General features: G+C 50.1%; 3 protein-coding genes across 17 annotated transcripts; 2 read left to right on the top strand and 1 right to left on the bottom strand.

The window, feature by feature from the left end:
- The first annotated feature begins 73 nt into the window (after positions 1-73).
- Iml1 (GATOR complex protein Iml1) lies at positions 74-11,321 on the top strand. Of its 14 annotated transcripts, none has more exons than XM_017173234.3 (21): positions 74-242; positions 320-627; positions 687-1,792; positions 1,860-2,031; positions 2,088-2,517; positions 2,594-2,725; positions 4,920-5,042; positions 6,455-6,860; positions 6,912-7,086; positions 7,142-7,336; positions 7,977-8,051; positions 8,290-8,351; positions 9,354-9,461; positions 9,515-9,721; positions 9,776-9,873; positions 9,934-10,095; positions 10,158-10,318; positions 10,386-10,548; positions 10,610-10,722; positions 10,790-10,845; positions 10,916-11,321. In XM_017173234.3, exons 1-21 carry the CDS (start codon positions 191-193, stop codon positions 11,268-11,270), a joined length of 4,659 nt encoding a protein of 1,552 aa, XP_017028723.1. In that variant the 5' UTR covers positions 74-190; the 3' UTR covers positions 11,271-11,321. The 14 variants fall into 14 exon arrangements, 13 of the variants coding, with proteins under 13 accessions (XP_017028723.1, XP_017028722.1, XP_017028721.1 ...); XM_017173233.3 differs by having other exon boundaries at positions 2,085-2,517; XM_017173232.3 differs by having other exon boundaries at positions 74-251; positions 2,091-2,517.
- Positions 2,751-4,902, top strand: Ir62a (Ionotropic receptor 62a). Its single transcript, XM_017173253.2, has one exon. It carries the CDS (start codon positions 2,839-2,841, stop codon positions 4,705-4,707), a length of 1,869 nt encoding a protein of 622 aa, XP_017028742.1. The 5' UTR covers positions 2,751-2,838; the 3' UTR covers positions 4,708-4,902.
- Positions 11,311-17,104, bottom strand: Psa (puromycin-sensitive aminopeptidase). Of its 2 annotated transcripts, XM_017173251.2 has the most exons (7): positions 16,988-17,066; positions 16,730-16,795; positions 15,960-16,564; positions 13,771-14,587; positions 12,122-13,446; positions 11,938-12,060; positions 11,311-11,875 (listed from the first exon to the last, which is right to left on the bottom strand). In XM_017173251.2, exons 1-7 carry the CDS (start codon positions 17,049-17,051, stop codon positions 11,666-11,668), a joined length of 3,210 nt encoding a protein of 1,069 aa, XP_017028740.1. In that variant the 5' UTR covers positions 17,052-17,066; the 3' UTR covers positions 11,311-11,665. The 2 variants fall into 2 exon arrangements, with proteins under 2 accessions (XP_017028740.1, XP_017028738.1); XM_017173249.2 differs by lacking the exon at positions 16,730-16,795 and having other exon boundaries at positions 16,988-17,104.
- Between the last annotated feature and the right edge of the window lie 103 nt (positions 17,105-17,207).

The following is a 17,207-nucleotide window of genomic DNA, read 5'->3' as shown; positions in this document are numbered from 1 at the left end:
TTTTTTCCATAGGTATTTTTATATTTTGGTATTATCCACCGCCTGGAGTGCAGTCACACTGCAGATAAGGAAATCGTATCAAAACAAAACGCGAAAAATAGAATTCTTGCACAAATACAACGCGAAAAAAGGCAAATGTTTCGCAATTGTTAAATAATTGCAAGTTGGTTGAGCAACTAAATACATAATTATGAAGCTTTACAAGCTTCACACGCACACGCGTGGCTGCAACAAATCCTACGGTAAATATTGTACGCGTTGCATGCTGGAAATTGCGCAAACATAGGGATTTAACCTTATGGGTCTTTTCCTGAGACAGATGCGGACCTGCTGATGAACCCGAAGGACCATCCCAACGCCAATGTGGGCGATGTGGTGGAAATTTACGCCCCGGACGAGGAGAACGGCACACACCTGCTGCTCCAGATCACGGAGTTCAACAACAGCTGCGGCCGGGATGTAATCAGCATTGAGTCGGGCATCGCCACCGCCTTCAAGATGCGCCCCTACACCAATGTGGTGATGCGCATAGTGGATCCGGCAGACGTGGCCCTGGACTCCATAGAGATAACCTTCAAGGACCAGTATATGGGCCGCTCTGAGATGTGGCGACTAAAGACCTATTTGGTAAGGGAATAAGAAGGGCGAAGCAGGGATATCAGTCTTTATCCACAATTTCCCTTCAGACGGACACCTGCGTGTATGTGAACAAGAAAATCGACTACAACGACATGCAGATCCGGTGCCAGGTGTATGAGATGTGGTCACAGGGCGATCGCGTGGCCAGCGGCGTCATTACGGAGGATACCAAGATCGTGTTTCGCAGTAGCACATCGATGGTGTACCTGTTCCTGCAGATGTCCTCCGAAATGTGGGACTTTGACATCCATGGCGATCTGTACTTTGAGAAGGCCGTGAATGGCTTCCTCACAGAGCTCTTCCAAAAGTGGCGCAAGCTGAGCTGCAACCACGAGGTGACCATTGTGCTCTTCTCGCGCACCTTCTACGCGGCGAAGAGCCTGGACGAGTTCCCCGAGCACATGCGCGACTGCCTGCAGCTGGACTACAAGGGTCGCTTCTACGAGGACTTCTACCGCGTGGCCATCCAGAACGAACGCTGCGACGACTGGTGCACGGTGCTGGGCCAGCTGCGCAAGCTCTTTACCTCCTACCAGGCCACCGTGCTGCGGTATCATGAGCGGGAGCACATGAAGATACCGCCTGCCACCAATTCCTCGGCCACTCAGGGCAACTTCCTGGAGGTCCTGAATATCTCCCTCAACACCTTCGAGAAGCATTACTTGGACAGGACGTTCGATCGCACCGGACAGCTCTCGGTGGTGATCACTCCGGGCGTGGGCGTCTTCTCCGTGGACCGGGAGCTTACCAACATCACCAAGCAGCGGATCATCGACAATGGCGTGGGCAGTGATTTGGTCTGTGTGGGGGAGCAGCCCCTGCACGCGGTCCCGCTGCTCAAGTTCCACAACAAGGACACTACTCTGACCTCAGCGGATGACTACTCCCTGCCGCACTGGATAAACCTGAGCTTCTACTCCACGAACAAGAAGATCGCCTACTCCAGCTTCATACCGCGGATCAAGCTGCCGCTGTTTGGCTCCCAGCAGACGCTGCACGACGCCGGAGTCGGCGAGGGTGTGGGGGATGAGGGCGAGGAGAACGAGCGACACTTCCTCAGCTGCAATCAGTCAGAGTACAAGCACAACTCGCTCTTCGACTACGATGCGTACGACGAGCAGATCTTTCAACCCTTGCCAGCTCAAAGCACTTGGTGGGCATGGGACTCGAGATGTTTCCTTCCTTCTTGACCTAACAAGAACTCTCTCTCGCTTTCCCAGCTCTCTGCAGCGCGTGGTGCGGGCTAAGAAGACGTCGGTGCCTAGTCTGGAGACCTACGCCTACCGGAACAACGACTGGGAGAATCTCACGCCCACCCAGATACCGGCCATGCGGCGAAAGATGTCCGATCCGGATATTCATCACGGCACCTCTGCCATGCTGGCGGCCTTGGTAAGTCCTTCTTGTTTCAAGCTTCCTCCTAGTCGAACCTTATCCACTCCCAGCAGCAGCCGGACACGACCAATCTCTCGGAGTCACTGGCCTCGGAGAAGAACTCACGGAGGACGATCGTCAGCATTGCACCCATAGTGCGTCCCGGTCGCGCCCTAATCAATCCCTTTGATCCCTCGCAAGTGACCATCAAGTTGACCTCAAATCGCCGCCGTTGGACGCACATCTTTCCCAAGGGCCCAACGGGCGTGCTCATTCAGCAGCATCATTACCAGGCTGTGCCAGCGAAGATAACGCCAGCAACGGGTCAGCCGAGGCCGCTGCAGCAGATTTACAACAACGGCCAGACTGGCGGCAACAACAACAACGAGCAGGAGGATTATGGATGCGAGAGCGCGGAGCAATACGACCGGGTGTCCACTCACTCGCTACTAAGCAAGTCCGCCTCTACGCACAGCTTTGTGATGGGCGACGAGAAAATCGACAGTGAGTTATTATGAGAGCCAATCCAGACGGGAGTACTCATCCTGCCTCCTCTTCCCGTTTCCGTTTCCCTGAATAGTCTTTAAGCGGCGACAAAACTCGCTGATTAACGCCCTTCCCGCCAACGTGCCCAACCTGACGGCCACCCAGGCCAAGTCGTATCTCTGGGGAGCCACCGGGGAGCAGGAGTGGACGCCAGCAATTACTACGGGTAAGTGTCGCGCTTAAAGTAGGGGGTTTAGTGTTTTAAAGATGCTATCGCGGCGATGCCCCTGACAAGGCACCATCGTCACAGTCAGTCTGATTCTGCTTGTCCACCTGAAAATGTTCCTTCGGTTACTTCTACTTCTGCTCCTTTGGGGAGAGCGAAGCTCCTTCGCCAGCGAAAACTTTGTGCAGCCCTCGCACCTGGCTAATTTTTTGGACAGGATCGGGCGAGTGCACCGCCTGCATGCCATCTCCATTGTGAACAGCCTGGAGTCGGTCACTTCCAGCTATCTTGATGAACTGCATCGCCAGCTACGAGACAACAGCAGCAACCACTTCTACCTGCTGCCGCAGATGACGGCTACGGATGAGGCGGCGACCCCTTTGCGGTTTAGCCGGCTGCAGGATGAGGAATCGCTGTACGTGGTCTTTGCGAGGGATACCAAGGATGCGGTAATTGAGTTGCAGGCGCGCCGAGCTCGAGGCAGGCGCTACTCCAAGACCCTGTTCATGCTTAAGAGCCGGGAGTCGCCATCGCGAGTGGCGCACTTTTTCGAACTGCTTTGGAAGCTGCAGTTCCGCTCTGCCCTGGTGGTGGTGGCCAAGCGAAAGTTTTACCAAATGGACCCATATCCCTCCATTCGGGTGATTCGCATGCGTAGGCTGTCCACATATGATCCTCATCATCTTTTTCCCCTGCCCAATCGACGGGACTTCAGGGGCTATCGGCTGCGCCTGCCCGTGCAGCAGGATGTGCCGAACACGTTTTGGTACAGGGATCGCCACCAGTCGGACGCTTGGCAGCTGGACGGAGTGGGAGGGATCTTGGTCAACCATCTGATGGCGCACCTAAATGTGTCGCTGGAGCTATTCCCTCTCGTGGTGAACGGTTCCCAGTTGTTGAACATGGCCACGCTCACGCAACTTATTGTCCAGGGGACGGTGGAGATGAGCCCGCACCTGTACGACACTCTGCATCCGAACAGCCAGGTGGACTATTCGTATCCCGCCCAGGTGGCGCCGCGCTGTTTCATGATCCCCCTGGACAACGACATTTCGCGCAGCCTGTATGTCTTCCTGCCCTTCACCTTGACGCTCTGGCTGTGCCTGCTGCTCACCCTGCTGCTGGTGCACTTCCTCTTTGTGCGTCGCGTGATGCCGGACTCGCACCTCTGGAAGATACTCGGAGTACCGGGAGCAGGGAAGGCTGGATACCGGAAGCGCAAGCCGGGACGCGCTTTTTGCGGCCTGATTATCGTCTTCGGGATATTCATCCTGTGCCAGTCGTACAGCACCAAGCTCACCTCCTTTCTGGCCGTAACTCTTACCCGTCCGAATGCCGGGAGCCTGGAGGAGCTGTTCCGGCTGCCCTACCGCATCCTGGTGCTGCCTTCCGATGCGGACGCCATCGTGGGCTCCCTGGGACATGGTGAGCAGTTCGCCGCCAAGTTCACCTTCACGGATCTGGAGCACTTTGACGCAAAGCGAATCTCGCTGGATATGAAGTACATATATCCGATTAGCCGGATACGCTGGGAGTTCTTCAACCTGCAGCAGCGCTTTCTGCGCAAGAAACGCTTCTTCTTTTCGCGGCTGTGCCACGGCACGTATCCCTTTCAGTACCAGCTGCGGGTGGACTCGCACTTCAAGGACGCCCTGCATCGCTTCCTGCTGCACGTGCAGCAGGGCGGACTGGCAGATCGCTGGATGGAGACCTGCTACCGGCGGGCCCATCGCATGGGCTACCTTAAGGATTTCTCCACGCTGGCGGAGATGGAGGAGAAGTTGAGGCTCCGTCCGTTGGCCCTCAACATGCTGGCGCCTGCCTTCAGTCTGTTTCTGTGCGGACTGCTGGGCAGCGGCATTGCCTTCGTGGTGGAGATCCGCCAGAGCTTTTGGTGCAGACAAAGGCCACCTAACCGCCACACTAACCGCCCGCCCGCAGCCCCGGGGATTAGGGGATTAATATTAATGCATCCGAAGTAGCTCATCCCTAACTAGAAACCAAGAAACCCACCCACCCACGTCGCAACTGAATCGAATATCAAGTCTAATCTAACTTTCGTATGATTCACATTATTATTCCCCCCACAACACCCACAATCCACGAACGAATGAACCCAATCGGACCACCTAACCGAACGAACCGAAATTTGCAACCATCATTCAACCATCATCGAATCCCATCGATCGTTTAGTCCAGCATCTGAGGCCGATCGTCGAGGGCGAGCACCATCATCACCTTCTGGGTGGCCTGGATCCGCCCGCCGACCCGGAGGCGGGTGTCGGTTGCGGCGGCGGAAGAGGAAAGATCATCATAGGTTTGGACAAAAAATACAAATTCCACCACTCTCTAGACACACTCTGTACAAAAAGCATTAGCAATGCATCCGAAGCACACACAAAAACCACACACACGCCACCACCACACACCAAACACGATTAGAAGGCTTGAACTATTTGTATCTTTTAATATCAGTAGCTAGCTTTGGGCGGATGTAGACGTAGTGTGGCTGCCGCTGTGCTTAGTTATTGCTTTTACCCAGAATAGAAATGGGGGTTTAGGAGAAGTTATTTAGTAAACAAACAAGTCATGTTATGGTATTTGGGAACTCTTTTTCTTTCACTCATAAAATTAAACTTTTTTGCGATCTTAAGAATGCGCAGTTGCTGCAGGGTATTAAAACTCTCAGTTACTGAAATTCCTTTTTTTTATTCCCTCGCAGGGTATTCCAATTTCATCAGAAGTTTGTTATGCACTAACCGAGTCATTTCCCACCCTTTAAACCATAAATATTCTTGATCAGCGTCAGATTTTTTGACTTAGTTATGATTTTCTTAAACTTTGATTTATCAAAAAAATTCTCCTAAAAAATATGGATTAATATCTATTTAAAGAAATCAAATATTTCCGATCTTCTCGTAGAATTTATGATTTTAGTCACTACAGGAGTCATTTGCAACCCTATAAATCTTGATTAGCATTAGCAGGCGAGTCCTTGTAGCCACATTTTGGAAGTTTTTCTGAGAAATGAAGGAAATTTTGAGATAGGAAATTACACTAATTCCCGTTCCCGTTTGTCATTAAGATGAAATCATTGGAAAATTGCAGGTATTCTAGTAGCATTGCCGTATTTGCTTATGGGATGGCCCTCGTCCCGGTCTGTAGATTACCCTGGCTTGCCAATCACTCACCACACCCGCTTAATCTCCTGAAGAAACCCTGCCTGCACCCAGCCACAACACCCAATGCATGTAGTTTACCCATTAATTATAGCAATTAATTGTAGAATAATCCGTAGTTGTAGCCACCTGAAACCAAGCACCACACTTGCATAGACCACTCACACACACCCATCCATCGGGGGTGGTGGTACTCATGGAGATGGTTATGGAGCATGTCGCCCACTAGAGCATGTGCAGCATGTTGCCGTTGTGTAGTTCCGTAGCGCTAAGCTAGCATGCTTCGCCCACACGCCACCTCTGTTCCGTATTTTGCGCACGCCCCCTCCTCCCACACACACGCTAACCCTATCCGTTGGTGACAGCTCTCGTTCACGGACCGGAGTCCGTCTGCTCCCCCTTGGTTATGATTTCCTTAGTAGTCTTTCTGAGCTTGAACGATTTTGATTTATACACACCTGTACCACCGGCGTTGGCTTTCTCTTTGCTCTGATCCTCGCGATCCCGCCGAGCATTACCCTTGCTAATCTCCTGGTGGCTCCGTTTGCAGGCGTCGACTGGAAGTCGCTTACCATTCCCGCCTGCCTGCCCATCACCACGGACTACTTTCCCGACAAGCGGTCGCTGAACAACGACTACGTAATCTCCGACTACACGCTCCTGCCGGACGATGTAAACCACGAGTATGCGCAGAGCAGAGCCGTCTACCGGAAGCCCCTGTCCACGGAGGAGGTGTGTAAGGAGATCGTGTCGCAGCGCCTCGCCCAGGGCTTTCAGCTAATTGTGGTTGACGAGAAACCGCTGTCGGTGCTCGGCGGCTGCTCCTCGGGATCCGCTGTGCTGCCACTGAAGCCGCCCTGTGAGTCCAAGAAGGAGTACCTGCTCTCCATTGGTCGCATCTTTCACAAGATCTCGCTGAGCGGTTCGGTGATCACGGTCACCGGCTACAGGCCAAGGTGAGTGCCATTTTAGAAGTCCTTTGAGGAAGGAAAATAATCGCTTTTCAGACATCCGTATCCTCCGATAAATGTGGACTACCGGTACCGCTTCCATGCCCCGCAGCACGAGACCTACGAGATCTCCGGCGTGAACTTCACCACCGAGAAACTGGAAAACTTTAACTGGAATCACATGGATCTGTATATCTGCACGCGTGGCGATGTGGATTATCCCCTAATGGAGGTAGGCAAACTCGGCGGCTTATACGGGCATTTTGAGTAACCTTTGCGTATTGTAGAGCCTGAAGTACTGGCGCTATCGCATGTACCTGCTGCCCAAGGAGACCATTGTGAGCAAGATAGCCAGCTGCCAGCACTGCGATGTCTTCCCGGACCTGACGGCGGCGGACAATACGCGGGAGCAAGTGGAAGACTTTGTCCGCCTGATCGAGGCTGTCAGCAAACTGAAGCGCCAGTTTGCGCGCAAGGCGAGAGTAAGATTGAAGCGAGTCCTCCTTGCCTTGGCTTTTGTGCATTCGTAAACCGTTGCGTTGATTCTGTAACTGCTGCGTTCTCTCTCCTAATTGACTAATCGTCCTGCAAGCGACTTTGGCTGTAGATCAACCTAGAGGGGGCTTTTTCTAGAATTTCAAAGAATTCTTTTTAACTAAAAGATGATTTGATTTAGCCAAGAAAAGAAATAGTTGGCTTTAAAGACGAGTGTGACTAAAGATTTAGCGGTTTAGAAATTTTAAAATTTTCTCGAATTTATAATAATATTAATTTATGAAACAGGTGCTTTTATTTTTTAAAAAAGTTCAAGTCTTCTTCTAGAAAGAAATACAACTGAAGCTTGAACTATATAATTGTTTAATCGCTGCCAATGAAATCCTTTAGAAAAGGGAATCTTTTAAAAATATGAGAAAGTTTAGACCCTTAAAATAAGCATAGAAATTTTATAGATAGACCAGATTTCAGAAATATGCTTATAAAATCTCTTGATTTAAATTATTCAAAGAACAATGGTAACTAGTAGTTTGAGACCGAATTAACCCGCAACCCCTAAGCCCGCTTTTAGTGCCCACCGCCTTGCCTGCCCCTGTGATGTATCGAGTATCTCGCCTCCTTTTGCAGGACAGCCCCATCGCCCACAGCATAACCAAGCGACGACACAGCACCAGCATTATATCCAGGCCTCAGCCTAACCAGGTTATCTACTCTACTTTTTCTCTCAAGACCTAACGTTAAAGCCAATTCTTTTGTTCCGTTTAATGCGCACATTTTTGTATAATTTCGATTTTAAATTAACTTTCAACCTTGCGCACGTTTGAGTTAAATATATCGTCGAATCGATCCAGAGCAGAACGTCTAATATTTTTGTATCTCTGTCTTCCTGCTACCCACTTTCGACCTGAACCCAAATCCGAATCCGCAACCAACTCCTCAGGGACTCACGAACTCTCCGTTTCGGGAGCGAGTGGGCAGCAATCGGCTGCCGGAAAAGCCCAGGTTTTTATATCGATTCCAACATATGTAGATCTAAGGACCCTCTATACCCTCTCTCTATTTCTTGTACACAACAACACCCACAAAAACGCACACACACCCAACACACACACACACATAGTACTGCATTTGTATAAACCAGGAACCGTAACGATTATTGAGTTAACAGTTGATTTTTAGTTTAGATTTAACTTTAATGGCTTGGTTTTATTATTAATATTATTTTGCTAGTTAAATCTATATTTATTTCTGTTATTCCTTTACTTAAATTAAGTCTGGAAATGAACACTAATTTATCTACAGGTTTATTCTCTGAAATGAACGCTTTATCTTTAACTTATATTAATGATAAGCTCTTATTTAAATCGTAAAACATTTCTTTAAGCCAGAAATCTCAACAACAAATTGGTATTATAGAAAGTCCTCGCAAAGTTTACGGTCCCTGGTATAAACTGCACGATTCGCTGGGGATTTGGTTGGCTGCTGGCTCCTGGCTGGTTTTTGCTGCCAGGAGGACTCTTGGCTAGGCTAATTGTATATTTTGTTGCCGGCTTGTTGGTTATTATACCCTTCGTATATTTGTACTCGTAGTCCTGTTGTTTCCTTGTGCATCCTGTTTTACAGATGTTGGTTTGTTGATTGGTTTGCTGTTTCATTTTCCTCGGTTTTGTTACGTATTTTTTGATATAATTTAATTTGGTATTTGGCTTTCAGCAGCATGACACACCTAGACTCACTGAAAAGCATCATAACCCAATAAACTCACCGCAGCAAAGGTTTGTGCCACCTGGCTCCCTCCGTTTATCTATCATGATTCCCGACTAATCCCAACCGAACACTCATACCCGAAATCCCTAACACACATACACAATTGAGATTGGCCTGCTGAATATCCCTTACCCCAGACACACACACACCGAACGAACCCACCATGGATGAGGACCCCGCTGAATGTGGTCACATCAAGCGATCTATCTAATACTTTTACTCCCACCCCCCCGACAGCATTAATGTACGCCCCAAGCTGGAGAACGGCCGCATCTCGCGTATTTTTCCAGCCACGGATGCAGTGGCGGCAGCTGGAATAGCTGCCAGAGATGACCAAGACGATGGGTGAGCCAGGATCTTATATTCTTCCCTTTCATGGAGTTAACCTCGCTTTTTAGCTTTCCCGTTGACATCAAGTTCAGTCCGAATGCGACGCTGGTGGAGATCTTTGAGGCCATGAAGCATCCAGTGACAGGAGTGGGCTACTTTGCCCAAACACAGTCGCTGCCCTCCTGCACATTCCTCTCGTACGACGCCCTGATGTGGCTGAAGACCCGCCTGAACAATGGACGGCATCCGCTTGAGTTGCTGGAGGCCATGCGCAAGTAAGTTAATATAATTTATATAATTAATATACATTTACTATGAATTTTTTCAAGGGAACGCATGATCTGCCACGCCTCGGGCGACTGGAAGCGGGCCGTGGTGCCAGGCTTTGTCTTTTACTATGTGGTGCAGCAGGACAAGAATGCCAAAGGTAGTTCCTTTACCCCGACTACCATTTAAGGGTGAATTCATGGATTGCTTTAACATTTAGATTACGCTCCGCCTCTGGGTGACTACAGCGCCTTTGTCAACGAGTGGCTCGAGATCGAGTTCCAAGGCTGCAGCTTCCTCTGGCATGATGAAGTGGTGGCCACACCAGTGCCCAATTTCCTGAGGGACAAGCCGGCTCCGCAGTCTTGGACAGAAAGCTGCAGTAATAAATGATATTGAGCTTCTGTTTTGCTGATTTTATTATAATAATAATCCCCTTTTTAGAGCGCGTTTATCGTCAGTCTCATCTGGAGATCGATGTCAACCAGAAGAGCGACCGCATGGAGTGGGGTCATGTGAAGCATCACACTGTGCTGCAGCCCGGGTTTGCGTTTGAGATTGTGGTGGAGTGGGTGACCTCATCGGGTCCCATAGTGGCGGATTTGGTAAGCGGAAGAGCTAACTAACGATCCATAGTCACTTTTACTCGAATGTTTGTTACTCCTCTCTCAGATCGGTGGCTGGATGCGCAAGGCTAACCAATTCAACTTTCTGGTCTCCGTGCCTGCGGATCCCATGGCGGAGCCATTCACCAAGAAATCGGATCCCCTGAGGGGCCCCATTTTCATACCCCTGTGCACCACTTTCCTGCCCAATGGAGCGGCCTTGTTTGAAGGTATTTCCAAATATCTGTTTGTATATTTTTAGCTTCTCGATGTTCTTGGTTATTTTCGCAGAGTTTCCCGAGGAAAGCCGAGCGGATCGTATGCTGTTCCTGCAGGAGGCCATCCTGACCAAGTTTGGATTTCTGCCCTGTGTTTTGGAGAAGAAATTCAGCATTGGCAAGGACGTGAGTGAATCTTCTCTCTAGCTCGAGAGCTATTTCTATTTATTTTGTGGGTTTTTCCTTTCCTTAGCTTCCCAAGGAGTATCAGTATGTCCACTGCACAGGCAACATGTTCGCCTTGATACGGTAAGATCTCTGCATCCTTTCCTCTGCATATTTCCCAGTTCCGTGTTCTCTACCATTGTTTCTTCTCCAGCTGCGCCTCCAACAACTACCAAGTCGAATCACCCATCCGGCTGGAGGCGGCCAATGTCACTCGCTGCGTCTATGGCCACACCAACAACACAAATGTGCCCAAGAAGGTGGGCTTTTTGTGGGCCTGGAACCACATGATACCCAACAAGAAGTGGAAGGCCCAGACCATTAACAACTCGGCGGATGGTGAACTGTTTCAGCTCAAGCTGCTTAAGGATTTCCGAGAGTTTTGTTCGAACAGTGACCAGCGGCTGTCTGCCTTTTGGACGCAGTCTCAGGAGCTAAGGCGCAAAGCCCAGAAATTTGAGTTCAACAACAACAACAACAATAACACGGAGGACATCAAGATCAAGTAGATTCGTTGGATTCCTTTTAATTGTAAATAAATGCAAATACTTTCAAATATCCTTCGTTTCTTACTAGGAAATTTCATTTATTTACCATAAAATAAACTCAACACGTACATAATTTTTAGAATGCGGGAATATACAATCGATAAGCTGAGGCGTCCTTTCAGGGGTCAATCCCAGTTGTCGTCGTCGTCGTCGGAGGTGATTCCTTGGCTAAATCTAAACCTACTGGGCTCTTCTTTGCATGCATTTTACTTAATTTGTGACTGTGCTTTGGTCGTGTGTAATGACGGTGACATTGATGGCCTGGTTACGGTTTACTGGTTACTACTGGTGGCTGGTGCTCTGCTAGCTGTTTGCTCTTGTTAAATGCTTTGGTATGCTGACGGACGTAATGGCTCTTAGTTCTGCTCCAGGAAGGCGGAAAGCGCCAACTTATCTCGCTTCAGCCATGCGGCGTTCAGGCGGATCGTCTCCACGGCCTGGGAGACGGTTCGTTCGCAGCCGGGTATATGGTTTGCTTTGAAGAACTCCTCTACCTCTCTGGCCCGCTCCTCGGTGGCAAAGTTCTCGATGAGATACTTGATAAGACGGGAAAGAAGGAAGCCGCCCTGGAAAGAATCAAGCGAGGGATTAAAGTGAATCAGAGAGTCTGGAATAGCAAAGCACCCACCTGGTAACGCTCCAGCAGCTGCTTGTTGTTCTCCTTAAAGAATTCCCAGGCCATGTCGCGACCCTTGGGATTAATGGCCACGGCAACGATCACAAAGACCGAGTCCTGGGCCCTTACTTCGCCCTGGAAAATGGAACAATAATTAAAAACCCAGACTCACCTCGAATCTCTTCCATATACCCACCGACATGGCAAAGTCAATGACGCGTCGCAGCAGCTTGACGTCGCTGCAGCAGCCCAGGGCACGCGAGATGCGATCCTGCTCCTCATGCAGATCGGTGTTCCTGTACAGGTTGAGCATCTCCTCGAAGACCTTCTCGTCGCCATCCTGCAGCACGGCCTTGTAGCAGGTTGTGCGCAGATCGGCGGGCAGTGGATTCGTGCCAGTCACATGGCTGCGGAAGCGAGCGCGGGCCGAATCGATGACCTCGTCGCTGCGGAACGAGACGAGACGCGTGAGCACCAGACTGCGGAGCAGTGTGTCCAAGTGGTTCTCGCCGTCGCGCGGTTCCCAGCCCAGGCGTTGGGCCACCGGCTCGTACAGGTTCCGGCCGAAGCGATGAAAGTGGTCCATGAGGTCCGTGTGCGAGATGAGAATGTGCAGATTGGTCAGCGAGTTGGTGATCGCCGTCCACACGGTGTAGTTGGTCTCGTTCCTGTACGCATCGACCAGAGCCAAGACGTCGGCGGTGCTCGCGTGGCCGGCCTGCACCATGGCGAACATGTCGTCAATTAGGCCCAGGCGATCCAGCGGCGGCAGCTCCATCCTGGCCACCGCAGGCATCAACTGCTCCAGCATATCGGACGAGTAGCGGGTGCGATAGTAGCCCACGGTCCCCGGATTGATCTTGATCCAATCGTTCTCCTCCACATTCTCCAGAACCACCTCCATTGAGGGTTTGTCCAGCAGGAAGGTCTTCGCAATGCCCGTGGGATTCTTCGAGGTGGACACCGAAATGGGCACCGTCCACAAGCAATCCTCCTCGGCCTCGGAACCGTCCGCCGTGAACTTGCACTGCTTCAGGCGCAGCACACGCTTTTTGGGGCCCTGCTGCTCCTGCTCCACACTGACCACCGGGAAGCCCTTGTGCTGGGTCCACGACGACATCACATCGGCCACTTTCTTGGAGCTGGCCTCCTGCAGAGCAGTCCACAGGTCCTCTGTACAGGTGTTGCCATACTGATGACGCGTCAAATAGAGATTCATTCCCTTCCTGAAGTCATCCTCGCCGATGTAGTCGTGTAGCATGCGAATGACCGAGGCGCCCTTGTTGTAGCTAATCTCGTCAAAGATCTCATCAATCTCGGACGGATGGCCCACGGGCACCTCGATGGGATGCGAGTTCTTCAAGGAGTCCAGCTCGAGGGCGCGCGTATACATATCAGTGACGAACTGCGTCCAGATATCGTATTCCGGGAAGAGATGGTGCACGCACAGGAACTCCACGAACGAGGCATAGCCCTCGTTGAGCCAGAGATGGGTCCACCATTCCATGGTGACGAGATTGCCTGAAAAGGCAGATGCATTTATGGAGTTTTCAATATTTTCTCTCTAGTCTCTCAAAAATTCTTTGAATAAGGTCTTATTCCTTGGGGGAAATACCCCAAAAGAGATGAATATAAAATAAAACCCATCAAAGTCAAGACATTGACACCAAAAACCAGAAAATATATGCCAATTCCCAGGGAATCTGCAAACCAAATGCGAGGAATTCAGGTGCTTTTTACGTCAGAAAGCCAACTGAATACATCAGCGAATCAGTGGCACCTTTGGAGATCTTGAAGATCCATTTCCCCCAGATATACAAAAACAAAAGAGAGAGTAATACTCACCGAACCATTGATGGGCTATCTCGTGGCCCACTGTCAGGGCAATCGATTGCTTGCGCATCAGCGACGTGTTCTTCGGATCCACCAGCACAAAGGTCTCGCGGTAGGTAACCAGGCCCCAGTTCTCCATGGCGCCGGCGGAGAAGTCTGAGATGGCAATGAGATCCATCTTGGGCAGCGGATAGGCAATGTTGAAGTAGTCCTTGTAGTAGGGCAGAACCTTGGTGGCCACCTCCAGGGCAAAGGTGCCCTGCTCGCGCTTGCCCACGGGCGTGAAAACCCTGACAATGACGCCGTCATCGGACTTGCCCTCCACATAGTCGTACTCGCCGACCACGACGGCCACCAGATAGGTGGACATGATGGGCGTGCGGTCGAAACGTACACGTCGCAGTCCATCCGGCAGGGCATCTTCCTTCATGACGGGCATATTGGACAGCGCCACCCGATCCTTGGGCACCACCAGGGTGATGTCAAAAGTGGCCTTAATGGCCGGCTCATCCCAGCAGGGGAAGCAGCGCCGGGCATCCGTTGCCTCGAACTGGGTGACGCCCGCATAGCGCTCCTCGCCGTTGGGTCCAAAGTACTTGCTGCGATAGAAACCCTTCATCTTATCGTTCAGCTCGCCCGTAAAGGACATGCGCAGGACGCCTGCTGTGTCATTTGGGATCTCCTTGCCGAACTCCAACGTTGCCGTTTCATTTTCCACTGAATAAACGATCTTCTCCGGCTTTAATTTGGTGCACTCGTAGTCCAGTTCCACCGAATCGATGGTGATGTCCAGGGCGTTCAGTGTGATCTGGCTGGTGGGCTCCTTGACCTGCAAAATCAGGGATCATCATCATCAATCAGGGGTCAGCGTCAGTAACCGTTAGGTAAGAGCCCCGAAATCCGAAACACGAAACCCGAAACCAGATAGCAGAAAGCAGAAACAGTTAGCGGAGCTCCCCGCAGGAGGAGGAGGAGAAGGTGATGGAGTATCAGCAAAGCAGTTACTTCAAGGTCGTAGAAATGCGGCTTTCTTGGCTTTGGCTTTGTTGTCAGTTTCCGGCTTAGGCCACAGGCCATCAAAGCAATTAAAGCGCTCAAAAACCAGTTTTCTTTCTTTTGGCGAATTCCATACCCTGCCCAACGGTATGCATCCTCCAGATAAGCCAAGACTTTTGCTGAATCGATAAATATTTCATTATCTACATACATAATCCTGACATTTAAAGAGAACTCTAGCTCAGTGGGCAAGAAAAGGCTTTTATAAAATTAATTATTCAAGTCTGTGACATTAATATGAGAAATATCTTAAAAGCTTCATTAAAATACAAAAACCCTGCCAAAAAATAAATAATATTATTGGGTTAAGCCATGAATGCAGTGCCTCTGGATTATACATATATTATTGCATTTCATTTTACGAACTTTAACTATTATTATTATTCTTTTTCTGAATAGTTACTGCTTTAAACAATAGCTAAAATAACAAACATTAAAAGTAATTAGATCCTAGATAATTGTTTTAATTGTTATTGTTTCTATTCCGCTCTAATTTGGCTCCATCAGATTGCAGGGTATCCTCAAAGCGACTCGCGCAAAGCCAAGCGTTTTCTCTGTTTGACGCACAGAAAACGTAAACAAAATGCACCGTTATGAGCGGTATGTGGCCACAGAAAATAAAAAAAAGAGATTGCCATTGCCTCGAATATAATAATAATAAATTAAATGCGCGGTACCCGCAAGTGCGAAAGCAGACACACGAAAGCCATCGACAAATCGCCAGTCATCATCAAGGTTCCTTGTGCGCCGCCGACAAAGCGGCAATTGTGCATGGTACTTCCTAGTGGGCGTACCTCCATGTACTCCGCACCCGCATCCATATCTCATATCCATCCATCTGCGCCGGGCGTTGCGGCGTGCATGCAAATTCGCAGCATAAAGAGAAATGTTAACAAGGAGAATGTCCAAAGTCAAAGAAATATGTTTTGTTTTTGCAAACGTCAGAGGAAAAAGTTCGCACAACGACGACAATGCGGGGCGAAAGTGAAAGTGCCCGCGGAGCGAAGAGAAATGGAAAGAGATGGATGCGAGGAGGAGATACAGTCCAACTTTGCAGATACACTTGTTGAATGCTTTTGGTTATTAATCCTTGGGATACTAAGTATCACCCATCAAAATCGTTTTACTCGCCTACCAAAACTTACCTGGACTTGCACCACGGTCTTGCCCGTGAAAGTGAACTCCTCGAGATCAGGCTGCAGTAACAGCTCGTAGTGCCTGGGCACCACATTCGTGGGCAGTCGCTCGAACTGTGCCTTCTGGGCCATCTTTTCCTGCTCCAGTTGCTCCTCCCGGCTGTGGTTGTGCTGATGCGACCGCCGCTTCTGCTGGTAATTACACTGCGCTCGATGTCGATCTTCGCCTGGCACCACGTCCGCCGAGGTATGGGCTAGGATGGCACGGTACTGGCTGCACAAGTCGCCTAGCAAGGGGGCGTCGCTATTCTTGAGACTGGAGCCCAGTGACACGGACGAGAAGTCGCGGTAGAACTGCTTCTGTACCTTGACGAATTGCTTCGACGGGATGAGGGCGTTGAGGTGGCAGCTTTCTGCTCGGAATACAGGCTTTACTGTCTTATCTAGCACACTCCGGGGGTTAACTGCCGTCCGATAGTGGTTGGCAACGATACTGCAGGCAGCGGTGGAGGAGGAGTTGTGGGAGGAGCTCTTGCTGTTATCGCCCTGGGTTTTTAGTAGCAACAAAGGTCTGTTGTTGGCGGGGGGAGCACAGCTCTGGGTAATTCTGGCAGCTGAAAAAGAGGGAACAACAACGGGCGAGAGCAGGGAGTTAGCACAGTTCGGTTAGCGACGGATCTCCAAGCGTGAATTGCAACTGATAAGCGTTTTGTTATTTGATTAGCTACACAAGAAGAAGAAGCACGGGGCAGGACGAGGAGCGGCGGGGACTCTCTCACCTTCGCACAGGTGCTGCTCAAAGTCCGAATTGGCCTTGGCTAGTTCCAAGTTGAGCTTGCCGAGTTCTGCAAGTGGGGAAACGCAATTATCAACCGAAGCCTGAATCTCGCGGTGAAAAAGTAACAATATGGGCCAACAACACGCTTCGTACTGTCGCGCGGAACGCTGGGAGTGGAACGGCCGACGGCAGTCAGCTGTTGGGTCGCCCACGCAACCCGATAAATGCCAATGCCTAAGTTAAACCATTGTGTAATCACCGTTTTTTAGCTTCCAAGCCTGCTTGGCCGTGCGAATTCCTCCTTTTAGTGCATGCTTGTACATCGCGAACAAAACAAATTAAATTAAAAATAAAACTCTACCGGCAGATTGTTTATAGAAGTGGAGAAATATCGATGCATCGATGTTTTCAAACATCGATATTAAGCGAAGGTATTTACCTGTATTTTTCAGCCGTTACTTGTGATCGGGAAAGTTTTA

The sequence above is a fragment of the Drosophila kikkawai genome, chromosome 3L (assembly GCF_030179895.1).
Source record: "Drosophila kikkawai strain 14028-0561.14 chromosome 3L, DkikHiC1v2, whole genome shotgun sequence".
In the NCBI taxonomy this organism is placed as follows: Eukaryota; Metazoa; Arthropoda; class Insecta; order Diptera; family Drosophilidae; genus Drosophila; species Drosophila kikkawai.
This window is presented reverse-complemented; position numbering and strand designations above follow the sequence as displayed.

Coding starts and splice junctions, on each gene's coding strand:
- Iml1 (XM_017173230.3), top strand. CDS start 191: ATGAAGCTTTACAAGCTTCACACGCACACGCGTGGCTGCAACAAATCC. Junction 7,337..7,976: donor AGTTTGCGCGCAAGGCGAGA/GTAAGATTGAAG, acceptor CTCCTTTTGCAG/GACAGCCCCATCGCCCACAG. Junction 8,352..9,353: donor CGGCTGCCGGAAAAGCCCAG/GTTTTTATATCG, acceptor CCCCCCCGACAG/CATTAATGTACGCCCCAAGC.
- Ir62a (XM_017173253.2), top strand. CDS start 2,839: ATGTTCCTTCGGTTACTTCTACTTCTGCTCCTTTGGGGAGAGCGAAGC.
- Psa (XM_017173251.2), bottom strand. CDS start 17,051: ATGTACAAGCATGCACTAAAAGGAGGAATTCGCACGGCCAAGCAGGCT. Junction 13,447..13,770: donor GATAGCCCATCAATGGTTCG/GTGAGTATTACT, acceptor CTGCCTTTTCAG/GCAATCTCGTCACCATGGAA. Junction 11,876..11,937: donor AGCTGCTGGAGCGTTACCAG/GTGGGTGCTTTG, acceptor GATTCTTTCCAG/GGCGGCTTCCTTCTTTCCCG.